The 21,916-nt window shown below is 40.2% G+C and overlaps 1 protein-coding gene across 1 annotated transcript in view; it reads right to left on the bottom strand.

The window, feature by feature from the left end:
• The window catches only part of FRMPD4 (FERM and PDZ domain containing 4), a 402,711-nt gene that overhangs the window by 66,537 nt on the left and 314,258 nt on the right, over positions 1-21,916 (bottom strand). The window contains exon 5 of the mRNA XM_075194815.1: positions 11,591-11,636. Coding sequence (XP_075050916.1) covers positions 11,591-11,636 — 46 coding nt within the window. The remainder of the gene's footprint in view (positions 1-11,590; positions 11,637-21,916) is intronic.

Below are 21,916 nucleotides of genomic sequence, written 5' to 3'. Positions count from 1 at the left end.
TACCTTCCTTCTGCTGTCAGTATAGAAATGTATGTTGGTGCAATTAATGGCTTTGTATGTTAGTAGAAGTATTTTATATTAGATTCTGTAAAGGAGAGGAAACCATTGCAGGGTCTGGCAGAGCAAAACAGCAGTACATGAATATTTAGCAAGGAAAATGAGTCTAGTGTGAGCTAATCAGTTCAGGGTTACCATCTTCTGGGGTAGACGGCTGCACTTCAGACAGACCAGCCAAGTATATCACACCAGTCAATTGTTTTAGTTTGACTAGCCGCAGATATTTTTATTTTTCAGCCATAAAAATAAAAAAACAGAAATAAAATCCTTGTCTGCCCGGCACTAACTAAACATACATGAACCACCCTCTCTCAAGTGAAGGACCTTGTGTCTCACACACATGTAAAATGCAAGACTTACTGGTCACTGTTTGCTGGGTCTCTCAGGAGGCATCCAACCTCCTCCGCAGACTGTAAGACACAGAGGAAATTGCCTTTTTGTCAGCACCTTACAGGTGCATCTCCTGATTAGTCTGATGTGAGACTGGGAGATCAGAAGACGTGGATTGGGCCTTATGTTTGAAGCCCACACTACTCTCTCCATACATAATCTCAGGGACCCTTACTAGTTTTTCCTGAAGCTGAATACACTTTTGAGAAGCTTCTTTCCATACAAGACAATCTCACTGGGGTTTTAGAGCATAGAAGACAGAAAGCCTGGGACATATACCTCTACCTTTCACTACTTGCCCAGTCACACAAATCACTAAATTCTACTTTCAAAATAGGTTGCAAAGGTGAAAGTTTGGTTAGGGGAAGACCATAATAACGGAATTGCAACAGTCAATGCAGGAGATTATGAGTGCATGAATTAGAGTTTTTGCAGGGTCTTGTGTGAGATATGTGCATATTCTGGAGATATTTCTTATATTTATATACCAGGATTTGGATACTGACTGGGTAACATATTCTGTGTGTGGAACAAAGGACAGCAACCTTGAGGGGTAGGGTTTATTGCATTGGCAACAGAAATAGAGATGCCAAGCATGTAGCTTCTATTGACTGATTGCTGATTTCGTGTGGGGTGGCTAGAGAGCATCCAAGATGAAATGGCAGAAAGACAATCAGTAACATGGACATACACAGACAGTAAAAGTTTGGAGAGGATAGGTACATTTGAGTGTCATCTACATAGAGGTGATATTGAAATCCAAAGGAGCTTATTAATTTCCCAAAAGGCATAGTATTTATATAGAGGAGCCAAGGATATAGGACTAAGTCTTCTGGTGCTCAACTGATAGAGGAAATGGAGAGGAGGTTGGATCGAAATAAATAACCACTGAAGGAGTGGTTTGATGAGTAAGATGAGAACCAGGATAAGACAATGTCCTGCAGACCTAGATAATGCAGTACTTGCATGAGGAGTGAGTGGTCAACCAGAAGTGGGTGGCAAATGCAGCAGAAAGATCCAAGAAAATTAGAAGTGACTAGTGGCCTTTACATTTAGCAGTGATCAAATAAAAAAAATGCGAGATTGCACTGACTAGGGCAGTCACTTATTTGATCATTGCTAAATATGGAGTGTTGGGAACTAAAACCTGTCTGAATAGGGTCCAATAATTTGTGTGATGAAAGGAAACTTGTGAGATGACTGTAAGGAATTCTTACAAGAAGCTTCTGGTATATGAGAAACAGAACGGTAATCTGAGAGATAGTTTGGGAAGCAATTTATTTAATAATAACAGTATTATTTGTATACTTAAATAATGATGGAAAGATACCACTTGGAGAGGGAGAGATTATAGATGTTAGTTAAGACTGTAATCAAAAATAGCAGACAGTGATCGACTGATTTTGAGGGAATAGAGTTAAAAGGACAGGTAGTAGAGTGGAAAGTGAATAGATATGTAATTGTCAATGGAATTAAAAGTATGTGCTATTTGGTGAAGGTGATGAATTACTCAGGTTGTTGCTCAGGGAAGAGAATAACATTTCATAAAAGATTTTGCTAATCTTGTCCTTGAATTAGTAGTCAAGATCATGGGCAGTGATGTTGTCAGACAGGTTAATATGGAAGAGATGAGAAGAGATTTAAATGTATTAAAGATGTGTTTAGGGTTAGAAGCCGGAGCGGAGATGAGAGATTGTAAAGCATATTTTTACGTTTCACATTTTCATTTAGATTTTGTTCTCATTTTAACTCGTCCATCTAAATTCCATACCATGGCTTACAACAATAAGGAGGCCAAGGAAGAATCAATGCTGCTTTGTTGCAGTTCACACTCACTATTTCATGGACTTATTCTAATGCATTTCCCCAGTAGGCCCTTAACTTCCCAGTCCAACAATGTTTCAACATCATCCAGAGCACCCCCAAAAGATAAGGCCTTAGATTTAGCAAAATATACCAAAAACTCACAAATTGCCCTTCAGTTACTCAATAATGTTCTTACAAATGAAAAGGATTGTACAATAAATAAGGATATTGTTGGCAATTGCTGTTATTCTCAACTCCTAAGTACCTTAGTTTGTACATCCAAAATCAAAGTTGAATATGCATCTCAGCAATGCATCTAGCCCTATACTAAAAAGCAACAGAATTTAACCCTGATAACATTATTTAATAAAATCTTAGAGACAAGTGATATTCCCTTGAGATGCAATGAAGCAAGGGTCATTTTGTATTCTAAACCTAATGCAAATTCAGAATTGGCTTTCTCTTAATGCCCCATTTATTTATTAAGCCAAAATAACAAAATATTCACTAAAATAATTGCGTCTGCAGTCTAGTGAACCTAAGGGATATTAAAAAATTTTCTGATGTCCAGATGGGATTAACTAGAGGAAGGCAATCAGTAGTAAATGTCAGGAGAGCTATTGCAGCGATAACTGTTTCTAGAAGAGCCAATTAGATAGCATCTTACTCAGTTTAGATACCGATGAGGCCTTTGACCAATTGTCTTGGCCACACCTAATCAGAATTCTGAAATGTAGATACTTTTTAAATGCAATAAAGGGGATTTATTGGAAACTGAATAAAATGGTGATTGCTAATGGTTACACTTGCTTCTTTTCAAATTCAGAATAAAAAAAATAGAGTGAAGGAGCAAGACACTGGAAACCAGAGACTAGCAAAATAGTGGAGAGAATAAAAGCAACAAAGGAGATTACTTATAGTATTTTGTACATTACACATGTTGTATATAGTATATTATAGTGTATATATCTGTATACATATATATGACATGTCTATATATACATGTATATGTATATATAGACATGATTTGATGAGTTCGATGTGGAAGAACTATTTCACACATGACTGTGCCCCAGTGCACAAATCAAGGACTACAAAGACATGGTTTGATGAGTTTGGTGTGGAAAATCTTGGCTGGCCCGCACAGAGCCCTGACTTCAACCCCATTGAACACCTTTGGGATGAACTGGAATGGAGATTGCGAGCCAGGCCTTCTCATCTAACATCAGTCCCTGACCTCATACATGCTCTACAAATGAATGGGCCAAATTCCCACAGAATCACTCCAACATCTTGTGGAAAACCTTCCAAGAAGAGAGGAAGCTGTTATCACTGCAAAGGGGGACCAACTCTATATTAAAGTATATTGTGGCTGAATCACTGATCAATAACTTATTTGTGGCTGGATCATGTGGAAATAATTTATTGTAGAAATGTATTTCAATCAGAGGTGCAGGCACCAATGTATAATTTGAAATGCACTTAGCGTGTTACATTGGGATGTGTTTTGTATGGAAGTGTTATTTTTGGGTTTGTAAGGTTGCTAGAGGAAATCTCCAATTAGGTATATGTGGGGAGGGAGTCTTATAGCACGAAATGCTATAAATTTTTTGATGGAGTGTCCAATGCCTACTCTGGTCAAAGGCCCAGCAGGGGGGCCGTTACTGTGTGGCCTTTTGTCCAGAGTGTTCAAACCTTTCTGAACATTGTAAACAGCATGCGATGCAGGAAATCACAGCAAGTTATAGGATATCACAGATAAGAGCAAATATTGTTAGCTTTAAATTGCATGTAAATCCATGTTTGGATAAACAAATTGCATCCTGATTCTAAAAATAACTCAGACCTCAAGGGGGACGGGCTTATCCAGTGAGGCTGTGCTCAAATATGTATAAAAACAGCACTGTTTTGTATTAAAAGCTTTTCTTCTGATTTCATCTGACTTTAGCATTGGGACCTCCAATCAGTGTGGCTGCAAATAAAAATCACTTGCTTCATAGACCTGCTTGAAAATATCTTCCATGCTGAAAATCCTGTGACCTACAGATTAGACCCAAAATCGAATCCGTTCCCGGCTATTTCTGAGGTTTGGATCAAGCTTTTCCGGTACCACCGCTCTGACTGCTACCCTGCAGCTCTGGTCAGTGTGATAGGCCAGGGGGGATCCATCCACAGCAACCCTGATCCATAGTAAAAGGTCAAGAGTACCAGCCCAGGTACACCAATAAAAGGGTGCACTCGCAGCGTCAGTTACCAAGAAGAAACCCGGTACTGGATAGGAGTCCAGTGGTGGCAGCATTTATAAGCCCTCCTACTGCGGCAACAGGGCCCATTTGGGATAACGAAAGGGAACAGTGGCAAATTATAAGCCCAGCCAGTTCCCAGCAGCAACAGACAGGTTGGCCTAGGCGGTCCATCCTGTCACTATATATATATATATATATATATATATATATATATATCTATATATCTATATATAGATATATATATATACACACACATATACACACACACGCACACACACCGTATATATATATATATATATATATACACACCATATGGGCAAAAGTATTCAGACACTTGACCATTACACCAACAGGAACTGTAATGACATTGTATGCATACACTTTAATATAGAGTTGGTCTCCCTTTTGCAGCGATTATAGCTTCCACTCTTGATAGGCTTTCCACAAGATGTTGGGGTGTTTCAGTGGGAATTTGTTCCCATTTATCTTGTAGAGCATTTATGAGGTCAGGCACTGATCTTGGATGAGAAGGCCTAACTCGCAATCTCCATTCCTGTTCATCCCAAATATGTTCGATGGGGTTGAAGTCTGGGCTCTGTGTGGATCAGTCAAGTTCTTCCACATCAAACTCATCAAACCGTGTCTTTGTAGTCCTTGATTTGTGCACTGGGGCACAATCATGTGTGAAATAGAACAGGACCATCCCCATTCTGTTGCCACAAAGTTGGAAGCATAGCATTGTCCAACATGACTTGGTATGCAGAGATTAAGATTGAACTTCACTGGAGAAAAGGGGCCTAGCCCAAAACTTGGAAAACAACCTGGTACCATTATCCCTCCTCCACCAAACTTCACAGTCTGCATAATGCATTCAGGCAGATAACGTTCTCCCGGCATCTGCCAAACCCAGACTCGCCCATCTGACTGCCAGACAGAGAAGCGTGAATAGTCACTCCACAGAATATATTTCCACTGCTCCACAGTCCAGTTTTGGTGTGGTTTACACCACTCCATCCTATGCTTGGCATTGGTCTTGGTGATGTGAGGCTTGCATCCAGTTGCTCAGCCATGGAAACCCATTCCATTAAGCTCCCGCCGCACAATTTTTTACATTAATGCAGTGGAAATTTGGAACTCTTCAGTTATGGAATCAGCAGAGCGTTGGCGACTTTAATGCACTATGCGCCTTAGCAGTCCTTGACCCCACTCTGTGATTTAACATGGTCCTCTGCTTTGTGGCTGAGTTGCTGATGTTCCTAAACGCTTCCACTTTCTAATAATATTACTTACAGTTGACCATGGAGTATCCAGCAGGGATAAAATTTCACGAACCATCTTATTGCAAAGGTGGCATCCTATCACTGTACCGTGTTTGCAGTCACAGAGCTTGAGCTGAATGGCTTTCCATGGGCCGTTAAGAGTAGAATCAGCTATGTAGCTGACAGTCTGCAGATAAGAACTAGAGACCAAGTTACAGCCAGGCATATATATCTATATCTATCTATCTATCTATCTATATATATATACAAGTTAACCCGTGCATGATACTTATGCATTCTAGTCAAATCAAGCTACTTAAGGTGTTAAAAAGGTTCTTTCTTGTCATGCATTTGGGCCATAGCCCAGGCCTCCTCAGGGGAAGAGCGTTACTTCCCGACGTAAGTGTGATACTCAGGACCGCTGAGAGAGATCTCTGTGTCTGGATAGACATCTGGATAGATGTGGCGATGAAAATGAAGGATGAGGTGATGGAGAAGAAGGATGAGGTGGTGACATGTGGACAAAACCACGTTAAAAAAGGGCGCTTACGTCGGGAAGTAACGCTCTTCCCCTGAGGAGGCCTGGGCTATGGCCCAAATGCATGACAAGAAAGAACCTTTTTAACACCTTAAGTAGCTTGATTTGACTAGAATGCATGAGTATCATGCACGGGTTACCTTGTATATATATATATATATATATATATATATAAATATATATATATATATATATATATATATATATATACATATATATACAGTATTGCCAATGGGAGTAATTTAGAAGTGCGCTGGACGCACATCACAAATGCTTTAATTTTCTATCAGTGTGCTTTGATTAGACCCAGTGCACATCAAGACCAGGGATATCATGCCCGCGAGGGGAGGAGGGCACTGTTGAAGAAGCGGGAGTTGGCAGGCAGGGGAGCTCCTCTCAGGTTTGGCATCCCCCGCCATGCTTTGCTTATTCTGATGACCACGTTCCAGAAAACTTCTTTGGCTTTTTTCTTATAAGCAGCTGCCATCCTTGCAGCTACTTTGCAAAATAAAAGATAGGAAAGAAAAAACAAGAGAGAAGAGAAGGGAACTGATTTGCACGTATGTCTTAAAAATAATGAGCATTGCATTTTGACCTTATGAACACGGCTGTATCCCTCGCAAGGATACTACCAGTTCTTAAGTGCAGGGAATAATTACTTTAACCCCGCACTTAATGCTCTAAAAATTTGAAAAATCCCACAAGTTGCCAACAATTGTCAGGGATACGCCCCTCTTGCTACTCTCTGATTAGATATCTTATCATATATATGCCCTCCTCCTGACACTGTCCATAAAATACATGTTTACAGTTACTCTTGATTGCAAACACATGTTCCAGCATACAAACTCATAAGTAGTAATCAGCACTTAGACTAGACCTGTAGCTGGAGCAAGAGATACGGCTGAAAAACAAGTACCTTTGAGTTGCCCAGAGCTTGAAATTGGACGCTGCAGCATGTGCTTGAGCTTAGCATGTCCTTACTGTTCACTGTCTACGGGTATATGCCCCTTCCTTTTCCCGTTCCCTCACTGAAATCTTAGGCTGTCATAAGTGTCCTTTGCACTGGAAGGTGAATTGAATTCTGCTGTGCTCTGTGGAGTATGTTCCGGTTCTGAGCATGCGCAGCTTAATTGTGTGCATTATACTTAAACAACAGTAACAATCCTTAATGAATCATGCCTCATGGCAGCACATGAATTGATAAAGTGTATAATATTGATGATTCCTACAGTTCAGTAAGAAAATAAGGCTATCTCAGCTAAAAAGATCTGGAGAGAATATTTATCTGTAATCATTATGCAGTATAATACCACTAGACACATGGTATTAATTAGCTCGGCTAGTGGGGTGCACTTATTGCAATGTATGCTGTCAGACAGATTTCTGTAAGAGTGCTGCTTAACAAGTCAGTCCCTGTTCTGTTGGAGCAGGAAGAGGATGTTTTCACACTGCTCCAATCCCTTTATTATGTAATCATTATACAACTATACCTTTAAGCAGCACCAGTTCTATGGCATGATGTCAGCTGGCAGGAACTGGCATCTCTGAAAGGTTACCATGGTGAAAGGCTGGGTCCAAAACAATCCAAAAGACCAAGGCTTATACAAACAGCTGATGTCATCCCTGGATGGTGTTCTGGTTGCAATTACTTTTTGGGTAAAGGAAGAATGAGTGGTTGGTGGAGGGAGGCTCAGTTGAAGCCACTTTGCAGCTGCTGAAAAGTGGTGACCCTTCATCTGTTTTCTCACCAAAGAGTAAAATGTAGAGTTACTCCATCACCATTATAGCATACCTCCCTACTTTTTATACCACCCCTCTGGGAGATCCCAGAGGGGAGGTCAAAGGGGCAAGTGCGGGGGGCATGGTAACACAGTTTTCACCATCATGGCCCACCCCGCACTGCGCAATACCATGATTTGTGAACCTGTGTAGCAATTTGTTGCAATTTGTAGCTCATTGTGTCATCATGGCCCTGCCCTCTTTGCAAGAAGATTGGGGGAAGGATCCGTGAGGATCGCCTACTCATTCTGAAATTTTGAAATTCGAGAGTCTCCTAGATATTCCGGGACAGTAGGTAAGTATCTCATTATAGATATTATAAATAGAAATTTTCATAGTAGGAGTGACTATAAATGTAGTGACCCTGGCTGTGGCTCCAGGTCCTTTTGAGAACTTAGCTATGCCTCGCAGTTTGGTTGCTCCTCCAGACAATTGTTAGCTCAGTATTTCAGTTATCAATGACACATCATTCTGAAGATAGAACTTTAAATATATTTTATATATATATTAAAATATATTTTTTTTACAATTTACGAAGTCATTTACCCTAATCATACATAAAATAATTTTAAAATATTGTATGGTTTTTTTTTTATAATAGGGATGCTGTTTTCAAGTAGCACCATATGTATTTGGAATTACTGGTATAATTACATTTATACATTATAATTAACTTATAAAATTTGTAAAGGAAACTGTAAATAGGAGAATAAATTACTATGAGTTCCTTTATATGCAAATATAATTTCTTTTAGATAACTTTATTTTTATTTGCTCATGGCTTTATTCTTTTCATTGACTAGACACCAGCTAAGAAATAAAAAAAAATGTTCCATTTACAAAAGTACCCTTAAGGTATGTAGAGTAAACTAATTGGCTAGTGGCCACCAGCATACTGTCATGTTTGAAAATGGTGCTGGGAGCATACAGTGATGTCAGTATGTCACTACCCCTTTGTGTAAACTTGTATTCAGTCAACCTCAGAGAATTCATGTCTATGAGGAGAAACATCCACAACAGAAGTTTTTGCTGCTGTGCTGTATCTGTGTATAAGGAAGTAAAATGCCCTCTGGAAATAAGCTAAGAAAGACAATGAACAAATTAAATACATTTATAACTCAGAGCTGCACTTAGAAACCCTCCCAGGATCCAATCACATGATCTGCTGGCTTCTAGGAACTTAGTTAGTATTTGTGTGACAAGATGGGGTATCAGAACTTTGAAACTAGGGGTTTAGCATCCCAAACTGTGTTTACCTTTGCTAGTATTGTATTTCCTTGCATGTTTTGGATATAGTGTATAACATTTGTAATAATATTGTGTTTTTACATATTCTTAAATGCCACCAGGTGGGGGTCACATATATAAAGGTAGCTCGATTGTTAGTACCAAGGGACTGGTAAAGCATCTTAACTGTAAACAAACTATATTGGCATTTGTTACAGAGCCTGAAAACAGGGAAGCAGATGTTAATTAATGTTTTGTCTCAGCTAAATGAGGGGGAGGATGTTATCTGGATCATCATATTCCAAAGATGTGATCTTCCTATGGGATATCTCAGTATTAAAGGTTACTGTGTTAAAATAGCTACTTTAATGCATATTGTGTGTTATATATTGATTATATATTAATATGAGATAAGGCAATGCCCATTAAAGCTATCTCCTGCTGCTAAATATGAAGTATGTAATGACTCTTTTATACGCTCTCATGTGTCTTGAACAAGAGAGATCTCTGAACTACAGGGATCAAATGAGCTAGACACTCTCAGCAGAATGTTCATTGGCTCAGTCATATCCCGTCCTGATTGGTTAGGTCTGGCAAATTACCTCCCACCATTTCCTTCTTAACAGTGCTGACACAAGGTTACAGCATCAGTTGGTCTGGTAGCAGGGCAGGGAAAGTTTGGCCGCATGTGGATTGTGAAGTCTCCATTGCCTTTGAAACTTTGTGCACCCATAAAAGTGGGGTGACATTGAGCTTAGTCCCTTCCATGTGGGTAAAGGAGTGAAAAGCGTAGCTCAGCAGGCGAGATTGTGAGTCATAGTGACTGGGAAAGGACGCTGGTGAGAAAAAGGAGTGTGTGGATTTCTAGTGTGATGACAACCTTGGTATTTGCCACATTTTCTCTATTATTTTGTGTGCTGTATATATATATATTTATATATATATATATATATATATATATATATATATATATATATATATATATCTATATCCCTTAACAATGTAGCATTATCCTTGTTATCCTCACAACCTGCATTAAATAAACTTTAGTACATTGTCTACTAATCAGTATTTGGCTATGTTTTAATGAACATAGGCCACAACATAATGGCCGCTGATCTTACTGAGCTTTTGGCTCTAGTTTATTGCTTTTACTTATGGTTTGGATCTAGTCTGCTAGTGTTTCTCTGATATATAAGAATGTCAATGTAGAAAACAAATGATCTGGACTGTTTGTTAATGTGAATCACTGCTTGAGTAACTATAAACCCACTTTTAATATTTTTTATTTTCATTGGTTGTGAGGCAAGATTAATATTAACTTTACACAGTAGTATTAATTTGGGAAGATGTAAGATGGTAGGAATGTAAAGGGATCTGGGGGTTTTAAATTAATGTACAGCTTACTTTATGTCTCGTTCTTTTTTTATTTAACATTTTATACCATTTATGTACATTTTAATTTTTGTAATTATAGTTTTCATATTTGACTACTTCCTTATTTCTGGCATGCAATCCTGAATTTGTTTATTATGCTATTTTCAGCAGCTGTTCTGCATGACTGGTGCACTTTCATTGTTTTGTATACTCTGTGTGTCATTTTACGTAGAGTTGTTGTACTATTGATGGCTCCATGCTTGTGAATGTCTTGGGCTCTTTTACTGTAATACTAGCTCTGGGTCTACACTTAGAATAAGGTTCCATCACTTGTTTCAAACTCTGTCAGTGCTCCCCGCCTCATCCCTGGTTTCACAGAGCAACAGGTGATATTGGCTAGTCACACAGCTCTCTTTAATGTAGGGTGAAACTGGAGGGAACCACATGACAGATATATCTGTTGCTTAGTTTCTCTATTGAAAGTGACTGGAATTACGGTGTGGTCAAGGCACACACTCCTCATAGTACTTCTGTTTGAGTAATATTCGCATAAGTGGTCACTAATATTAATTTCCAGTTGTTATTGGATAACATCTCACACCATGTAAACAAACATTTTGTGAGTCAACTGAACTTGTTATTTATAAGAAAAACATTTTGACTACAAAAAGGTGTTTGTTGCAGGTTTATTGCAGTTTTGCTTTGTTACAAAATAAAACATTACGAAACCTCCCTCTAGGAATCCTACGTTTGCCCCTGTAACATTGATGAATTCTAAAGGAAGGAAGTAAATTCCAAATCCTGTCAAATGTATTACAGAAATTCAGTATAATAAGTAATAAAAAAAGTTTTTTTTAGTATAACTGATAACAATCAACAATACCAATATTGCATCTTGTTGCACTCACCGGGTATGGCTGCACAACGGTTAGGAGTATTGATTCCTTGCAGCTTCTGCAAAAGCAAAAACACACACAATATGAATATAACACAAGTTTTGTCAGCTTTGTAATAATTGAGTCATAACCTTGGAAGAGATTATGTATATATTCATAATAGAAAAGTGATTAAGGTATGTCATGCTATCAAAGGACTAAGAGCAGCTATGAAGTAGCTGAATGCTATAGAGATGTATAGCACTTATAGGTAAAGGTTAAAATTTGGAACGTTTGAACAGATCTGCTTTTACCATCTATGTTATCATTAATAATATATAACATATTTTATAAAATATTGCTAAAAAATAAATGGAGATCCCTGTTTGCATGGAGAGGAAGATTGAGCATAGGCTGGGCAGCAGTATTAAAGGATTTCTCTACCATTGAATAGTTCCATTATTTATTTAATGTTGCTTATTTATATAGCACCAAAATATTACTCTGTGCTGTACAACATGTATTTAGCATCAATTCCAGTGCCGGCCCCAAGTGTAAATAGTGAAATGCATTATTAAAAATTATTGCTGTGAACTCATAGCTTAGCTTGATTTACAGTCATGGCCAAAAGTTTTGAGAATTATATAAATATTATTTTTCACAAAGTCTGCTGCCTCAGCTTTTATGATGGCAATTTGCATATACTCCAGAATGTCATGAAGAGTGATCAGATGAATTGCAATTTATTTCAAAGTCTCTCTTTGCCATGACAATGAACTTTATCCCCAAAACAACATTTCCACTGCATTTCAGCCCTGCCACAAAAGGACCAGCTGACATCAGGTCAGTGATTCTCTCATTAACACAGGTGATAGTCTTAATGAGGACAAGGCTGAAGATTACTATGTCATGCTGATTGAGTTAGAATTACAGACTGGAAGCTTTAAAAGGAGGGTGGTGCTTGAAATAATTGTTCTTCCTTTGTTAACCATGGTTATCTGCAAGGAACATGCAGTCATCATTGCTTTGCACAAAAAGAGCTTCACAGGCAAGAATATTGCTGCTAGTAAGATTGCATCTAAATCAACCATTTATCTGATCATCAAAAACCTCAAGGAGAGAGGTTCAATAGTTGTGAATAAGGCTTCAGGGCGCACAAGAACGTCCAGCAAAGTCCCAGGACCATCTCCTGAAGTTGATTCAGCTGTGGGATCGGGGCACCACCAGTGCAGAGCTTGCTCAGGAATAGAAGCAGGCAGGTGTGAGTGCATATGCACGCACAGTGAGGCGAAGACTTTTGGAGGATGGCCTGGTGTCAAGAAGGCCAGCAAAGAAGCCACTGCTCTCCAGGAAAAACATCAGGGACAGACTGATATTCTGCAAAAGGTACAGGGATTGGACTGCTGAGGACTGGGGTAAAGTCATTATCTCTGATGAATCCCCTTTCAGATTGTTTGGGGCATCTGGAAAAACGCTTGTCCAGAGAAGAAAAGGTGAGCGCTACTGTGACAGGATGGACCACCTATGCCATCCTGTCTGTTGTTGATAGGAACCAGCTGAGCTTACTTTGCCATCGTTCCCTTTCTTTATTCCAATTGTGCTCTCTAACCACAGTAAGAGGGGCTTAAGCTGCTGCTACCACTGGACTCCTTAGCGACATCCAAAAACCGTCTTCCTTCTGGGTAACTGTCGCTGCTAGTGTACCCCCTTGCTGGTGTACCTGGACTGGTACCCCTGAACTCTTCCTATAGATCAGGGATGCTGTGGATGGATCCCCTCTGGCCTATCACACTGGCCAGAGCTGCTGGGTAGCAGGCAGAGTGGTGGTACTGGAAAGCTGAGTCCAAACATCAGAACAGCTGGAAACAAATTAGATTTTGGTCTAATCTGTAGGTCATAGGAAATGCAGCATGAAAGAAATTGTTAAAGCAGGATTTTGAAGCAAGTGATGTTTATTCGCACAAGAGTCCTGATAAGGACAATTCACACTGGTTGAAGGTATCAGTGATCAGAAAGTCAGATGGAAAAATAATGATACATTTCAGTACAAACCAGTGCTGTTTTATACAGTTTAGAATACAGCCTAGCAGGGGGTATGCCAGTCCCCTGAACTCTTTGCTGGCCCCAAGAAGTCTGAGTTATTTTTAGTATCAGGATGCAATATGTTTCCCCAAACTTAGATTTAAATGCAATTTATACTTTACAAAGATTACACTTATCTGTATTATCTTACATCACTTGCTGTTTACAATTTTCAGACACGTTCTAACACTCTGGACAAAGTAACGACTTCCTGTGGTGCATTAAGACTAAAATGGACATGTTCGTTACTCACATGAATAGACAAATTAGCCTTAACGAGGACTTCTTCTCGAAGCTACACAAAAGACTCCTCAAATAAATGCTTATTGCATCAGACATATACCTCAGAAAGGAATGCATTTCCTATGCAAAGTGCCACATGATACAACAAAACCAGTACATCTGCAATTAGATAAATAAGCGCCCTGCGCTATTTTCGTTACATAAATTCATACAATAAGTTATTTCTAAGTGGTCAAGCCACAGCTACCATCAGTCCTGTGTCATGCCAACAGTAAAGCATCCTGAGATCATTCATGTGTGCGGTTGCTTCTCAGCCAAGGGAGTGGGCTCACTCACAATTTTGCCTAAGAACACAGCCTTGAATAAAGAATGGTACCAAAACATTCTCAAAGAGCAATGTCTCCCAACCATCCAAGAACAATTTGGTGATGAACAATGCCTTTTCCAGCATGATGGAGCACCTTGCTATAAGGCAAAAGTGATAACTAAGTGGCTCGGGGATCAAAACATTGAAATTTTGGGTCCATGGCCAGGAAACTCACCAGACCTTAATCCCATTGAGAACTTGTAGTCAATTCTCAAGAGGCGGGTGGACAAACAAAAACCCACATATCCTGACAAGCTCCAAGCATTAATTAGGCAAGAATGGGCGGCCATCAGTCAGTTTGTGGCCCAGAAGTTGATTGACAGCATGCCAGGGTGAATTGTAGAGGTCTTCAAAAAGAAGGGTCAACACTGCAAATATTGACTCTTTGCATAAACTTAATGTAATTGGCAATAAAAGCCTTTGACACTTATGAAATGCTTGTAGTTTTACTTCAGTATACCATAGCAACATCTGACAAAAAGGTCTAAAAACCCTGAAGCATCAAACTTTGTGAAAACCAATACTTTTGGCCACGGCTGTATTTACACCTCTCAGAATGCGTTCGTCTAGGGCTGCATTGGTCAGTATACAGCAGAGTTATTCACTCTATTTATATGTCCTTAGATGATAACTGAAATTTTATAAAAGTATAAGCACTTTCTGTAACTAAATGCTTAAAGCTGACCTATCATCAGGTCCTTTGATATATATATATATTTGCTTTATTTGCCTTGTGCATTATGTAGTATTACAAATATGGGGTGCTCCTGGACCCCCTTTCATCCAGGACAGGGCATTTTGTTCAGCACCCTATGCTCTGTGCTAGCAATATCTGCAGTGATCATTATAGGACATGTTGGTACATGCAGTTGGGAGATGATCAGAGATGATTGGTATTGGTGTCTATGTGTGGTCATCTAACAGACCCCAGTGATGTCGAAAGAAATAAAGCTTCTCAGTTTGAGCGCAGCATAGCCATAGCCCATCTAATTTTCCTACTTATTTAGATGGCCAGATTGGAGTTAGTTCCTTTTAGGATCCTACTGTGGTGTGGCTGGCATAAAGTAAACAAGTAACAGCAAAAAACAGCTGCAACATATTAAAATGTAATCCACACAAAATAGCTCCTAACTGTAATGTGTACAATTTGATGATATTGTCTCTTTAAGACATAATTTACAATTATGCAAAGCCTTTCAATGACATCGCTAAGGTTTTTACTAACATTGTGCTTGGCTTTTGAACCAAATAATCAGCAAGAAGCATTCATAAGTTACTTTAATTTTGTATTAGTATTATATCAGAATATGCCATGGGCTTAAATCGACTAAGCTAAGTAAATCTTCTTTCATTCTTTAATGTCTTTCATTAATGTGAAATTTATGGAACACAGACATTTGAGCAATGATTTGTATTGCAATTGCAGTCTGAAAAACAAAGGCAAAGCATTCAAACCAGCGTTTTCTGGTACATCATAAGAAACATACTAAAAATATCTATGGCAATGGAATCTGAGATAAAAACAAAGAGGGAAATTCTAGAACATTAAATTAACAATATATAGCCTTTTCATAAACAGCAGTTGTAACAGTAAACATAGAAATCTGATTTTTAAAATTGTTTCTTCCTTAAGTTAGATAACATTTACTTAATTTGATTAGGCTTATGGCATAATTTAATAAATTGGTGCTATCACTTTTATACTTTATAAGTCACACCCAGGGCTGCAAAGAACTGTTCTGATACTTATCTCCTACTTGCCAACTCTGCCAGAATGTCCGGGAGACTTCCGGATCCCGGGAAGGTCTTACAGACTCCCGGGAGAGTTTGACAGATTTAGATCCAAAATGAGGCGATTCTCATGGAATCGAGGAATTTGGTCCCGCCCCCCCACTGTAAAATGATGTGTTTGTATCATTACATCACGGGGGGGAGGCAAAATTACATGATTTGTATAGCCACGCCCCCAAAAAGGCCACCTCCCCCAGGCAGCTCCCGGACGCCGACATGAGAAAGTCGGCAAGTATGACTTATTTGGCCTAATCATGAACATCACTGGAACATCACTGAAAAAGCAGAGATTGCTTTCTCTTTCCAGTAATCAACTTCTGCTTCTGGATATTGGTGGTTAACACAGTTGACATAGTGGTTTTTGTTTCTAATGTAAATCAGATATTATCTTTATTGTGATTAAAATTTCATTTTATAAATTCAGCATTTTCTCCACCTCCTTTTTAGTTTGATGATCTCAGGACTCGAAGTTGGTAAATGGAGGCATTTGTAAGTTTTTTCAGAGCTAATTAAAGAGAAGCACAGCAGAAGATCATACACTAAGGGGTATATTTACTAAACTGTGGTTTTCAAAAAGTGGAGATTTTGCCTATAGCATCCAGATTCTATTTATCATTTATTTAGAACATTCTACAAAATGACAGCTAGAATCTGATTGGTTGCTATAGGCAATACCTTCACATTTTCAAACCCGCAGTTTAGTAAATATACCCATAAGACCTTATTTCAGTGGAATAACTAAGCAGTTCCAGAAATGAAAATGGAATGAGGTCTTTTGTCTCAGGGGCTTCCATGTCATTTGACGCATACTTAGTATATCATCAATTTACACTAAATGCTGTATGCATAATAAAGAGTCTCATATATATAATCAAAGCTATTTTAGAAAGCTATAGGCATTTAAAATACTAAAATATTGTGGGAGTGTGGTGTTCTTATCATATTTTGCAATCTTAAACATTACACTCCTGAATCACGAATCACGTCCATAATTTATGTATATAAAAAAAGCATGCAACTTGTGTGTAGTTCCACCCGTATTCAAATCAATGTGTTTCTTAAGATACAATACTATTTGAATATGGGTGGAAAATATATAATACTATTTGAATATGGGTGGAAATACGCTCTGCAAAACTGCAGTATCTGTACATAGACAAACATAACAGAATGAAGTATATGCACATGCATATGTACAATAATTTCACATCAGCACGCACGTAACTTTTATTTGATCAAAAGATAAAATATCAATTGCTAACAATATAATTAAGAAAAAAAGTCACGTAATTTACAATGGAATCAGAGCTCCTTCACACCCCAAAGTGGAACCCACTGCCTGATTAGTGGCCACCCATTCACCCGGGTTCAGCTTGCGGCTGCAGCATCCATGGCCGGAAATCGCTGCATATCACTGCGGGCTGCTGCTGGCCTACCCTGTCTCCTAGGACCCTCTAGCCCACCCGAGAATGCCACACACACTTACACACTTACCTGTGAACTAGCAAAGTCTGCACAAATCATCTGGTTGGGCCCGCACTGCCGCCTCTGCCCCCACAGCTTCCACTCTAAACTGAGGTACTGACCACACTTAAAACCTTGCCCTCCTTGTGCCACCACCTGCCATGGAGCTCTATACCACTGACACCACATGATCAAGGCAGGTCAAGGATGCCTCATTGTGACAGTTTAGACACCTCGTTCCTACGCCTCCCCGGGCCCTGGCAACATATAGGAATATCGGTCCTATCCAGTGGGAACTTACCATCTTCCCTCATCATACAACCGGTATCTCCCTTCCTCCATCACTGGAGCTACTCTGTGTTCATAGTTATCGTTGGACTACCTCAGTGCATCACCCTCCACCTAGGCCTGCTATCATACTGTAATTTCAGACCATCAAAGTGGTGCACTTGTTTCCCCCTCATCCTACCCAGCTTCACTTCTTTAGCTTGCTTTGGTTTTGACTCTCGTGTGGATGGGCCACATGTCGGTTTAATGTGACACTTGGAAAGTCCCTCCTATCCAGAGCTACATCCTAACTGCAAGTCCCAGCACCAATTATCAAACCCACACTATTATTATGATGCAGAAACCTCATCTCATCAAAGAAGCCTTCCAATGCCGAGATTACCCATCACTTTTAATGCCGGAACAAACGTTTAACCTCTGCTCCTTCCCCTCCCTCCCCATGAGAAGCCCATGACAAAGACTCAGACATGGAGGAGATCCAGGCGACTAATAAGAACATCTCAGATCTCTGAGCCCCCTTGCTTGATCTAAAAACCTCCCTTACTACCGAGTTCCAGAAAACGGTGGGGGAGCTGAGTAAAGACATTGCGGATTTTGATCAATGCACATCTGTTCTCGAGAACCAAACTTCACAACACCAATCATTCCAAACTGAAGCTGGGAGGGATCTTGAGTATCTTAGCAGTGTGTTAGATCTTTTAAAGGACAAAAATAAGGATCTTGAAAACCGAGAATGCAGAAATAACTTCTGGATTTGTAACGTTCCAGAAACCGTGGAGTCTACAGATATTGAATCATATATACTGAGGCTTTTCTCCACTTGGTCCCCTCTCTGTCTGACTCTTAGATAATCATTGAGCGGGCCCATAGGGCTCTCTGACCCAAGCACTAGTACTCAGACCCTCCCAGAGACATCTTTAAGTTCCTATCATATTGTATAAAAGATCGGATTGCTCTGGCCTCAAGAAATATAAACTTTATCCATTTTGAAGGGTTGACAATCCAGATCTTCCAGGACTTGTCTCCTGTCATGCTGGCCAAAACACGGGACCTCCATGACCAAGGCTACAAATACAACTGGGAATTTCCTTTTCATCTTTTGGTGAAGTTCAGTGGTAGGAAAATACTCCATACGGACACTGGAAGATGGGAGGAGTCTTCTGAGGCTGTGAAACCTTCACTCGCCCTGTGATCCTGCACCTCCGTCCAAAGTTCCTTCTACATGCTGCTGGTCATATTTTTCAATATGTAGATTGTCTGTTGCATTTTATGAATACTGATATACTCTTGTGTTTCTTTCTCTACTGTGCTGGGGCACAACTTGGTTGCTGGATCTCTCCTCTGGCCTCTCCTCTGTGCTCTTCATTATCTAAACCTCGCATAATGATGTTTCCCATTTTATGTGTTTACATATACCAAAGTGTTTGCGAATACTTAGAATGTGAATGTTTATTGCTGGTGCCATTTACATGGTCCTAGCCAGGCTCCTGGGCGCCTCGTTTTGTGTGGCATACTTGCTACTTACTAAGATATGTGACTAGGGCTTCATTGTGGTGCTGTTGTAGCCCATGGATGATAACCCCCGGCCGCTATGGCCTTTCCAGCAATTTGGTCACCACTCTGGGGATCAATCTGGGGCTTTCTTTCTAACTCTCTCTTCAATGCATCTTTGCTGTTTGCCACACAAAGCACTTGTTCTACTACATCTGCTCAAATTGGTTCTCCTGTTTCTATACTGTTCTCCTCATGCTCTTGCACTTGTTTCATGGGTGACTTTCCCTCTCAAGCTCTTAAGTTCTGGATGGCACTCACTTTCCCACCTATGGTCTCCTCCCACGCCTCCCTTCAACCAGGGATTATCCTCATATTATTTCTTCAGAACATACTCTTTAGACCCTTCGGGTAGTTACCAATCCTAACCAAGAGCCCTCCTGTTTGGGTTTTCACTGAGTGACCATCTCCCAGCCATGAGGGGGGCTCACACCCACTCACTTTCCTGACCCTACTTCCTTTCCTTCTTACCCTTATCTTCCTTCCTTCCTACCCTTTCCAACTCCCGTACCCCTGCTCCCGTTGCATCATTTTGATTGGCCTCAGCATTTGGCTATCTGTGTCTGAACATACCCCAATAGAGTCAAACTTTCCCACGTTGAGTCATGCCTCTTAAACTCCTGTTCATCAATACTAAGCGCCTGTACACTCCACAGAAGCGCTCCCTTCTCCACACCTGTATCTCAAAACACAAAGCCGATATTGTCCTCCTACAAGAGACCCACTTGAAGAAAGTTGACCATCCCTCTCTGTCCTCCAAGCATTTCCCTTTGCTCTTTTATGCTAACCATACCTCTATGCGTAATGGTGCTGCCATATTAGTGCATGGCTCTGTCCCCCTCGTGGGCTCCAAGGTCATAAGTGATTCAGAGGGCTGCTCCCTCATTTTCCAAGCAAAATTGGCCTCCATAACATCACGCTGCAAATGTTTATACACCCAACACAACACCGGTCACTCTGTTTTCTTTCAATCCTTCTTCCATTCTCTCTCTATTAAACACTTCAGCAATGTTCTTTTAGGGGGCAATTTTAATACAGGTCTTTCGCACATGCTAGACTGTTTGGGAACCCCCAACCGTGGAGCTCATGTCCCAGGCTCCTAAAGACTCAACCTATATATGGAAGAGGCAGATATGTTTTATTCCTGGCAAGTGTTGCATCCAACAGCCAGGGACTATTCTTTCCACTCCCACACTCATGATTCCTACTCCAGGATCGTTTTTTTCCTTTCCTGCGCCTCCCTTATTCCCTCACTGTTGTCAGGTTCTGTTCATGTTAACCACTGGTTGGACCATTCGGCAATGGAACTCCTTTTCGATCTTAGGGGGTATTCAATTGTTCCTCCGGGCGCTGCCGGAACGAGCGCGTTAAAACTATTACCGTTTATACGGTAATATTGTGCGTAATTACCGTTCATACAGTAATTTACTCGATCAATTTCAGCTCGCTGCTTAGGGAGCTGCGAGCTGAAATTGAGCAAGTAATTACCGTATAAACGGTAATAGTTTTAACGCGCTCGTTCTGGCGGCGCCCGGAGGAACAATTGAATACCCCCCTTAATGTCTCTCCCGGGGGCAGGTCTACTTGACATATCAACATGACCATTCTTAAGATTCCCAAGTTTATAGAATTGGTCACTAACAAGATCATAGATTACTTTGACCTTAACACAACATCTGAAGTTCAGTTCTCCACAATCTGGGAGGCACACAAGGCAGTGGTGAGAGGAGAGATCATTAAAAATGCTTAATATTGGAAAAAACAGCAGATGGAGCTGATCGATTCCCTTTCCTCCCGGATCCAGGGGTAAGAACAGATTCTCAAACACACTCTTTTCAAGCGGGTACTTGGACAGCTGTCCCAGCTTCAGGGAGAAACTGTACAATTTGCAGGTGGAAATAACAGCGAGAAACCTCCACTGGTTAGAACAAAGGTTCTATGAGAAAAGCAAGAAGTCCAACAATCTGCTTGCTAATAAATTGATATCCAAGATGGCCATGCAGTCAATCGTGGCGATCCGGGTCAAGTGGAACTCTCTGATCTATGATCTTAGGGGCATTAATCAAACATTCTGTGATTTCTACAACAAACTGTACAATTTGCTCCCCTCTAGGGATGATCATTCACATGGTGCCGATCCTAAAGCCTACCCAGCCTCGTGTAACCTTCCTCGACTCAGTCGAGCCAGGGTCTATATCTCAGAGGAGGAGGTAAAGCTTGCTCTTAGCTCCCAAAAACCTTTCGCTCCTGTGCTTCTCACCAGGATGACACAGCTCTGAATTCATATTCTTAATTGCAAAGTTTTCCCTCCAGACACCACCTCCTCAAAGATCATTCTAATTCTAAATCTAATGACATCAGTTTCTCAATTTAAGCTGTCTAATTGTCATGAACTCTGTTTTTAGGCAAGTGACCCCGACCCCAGTCTTTCATAATTATTTTGAAACAGTGCTTCCCACCCTGACCTTGGCTTATATGACTTGTGAGATAATTAGAGTGAAGTTCATCACTCCCTTGAGGAGTTCCCTGCTGAATACCTGGCTAACAATTAGACTCAGTGCCTCAGATTTAGC

The sequence above is a fragment of the Mixophyes fleayi genome, chromosome 2 (genome assembly GCF_038048845.1).
Source record: "Mixophyes fleayi isolate aMixFle1 chromosome 2, aMixFle1.hap1, whole genome shotgun sequence".
NCBI lineage: Eukaryota > Metazoa > Chordata > Amphibia > Anura > Limnodynastidae > Mixophyes > Mixophyes fleayi.
Note: the sequence above shows the minus strand (reverse complement) of the source record. Positions and strands in the feature narration are given on the sequence as shown.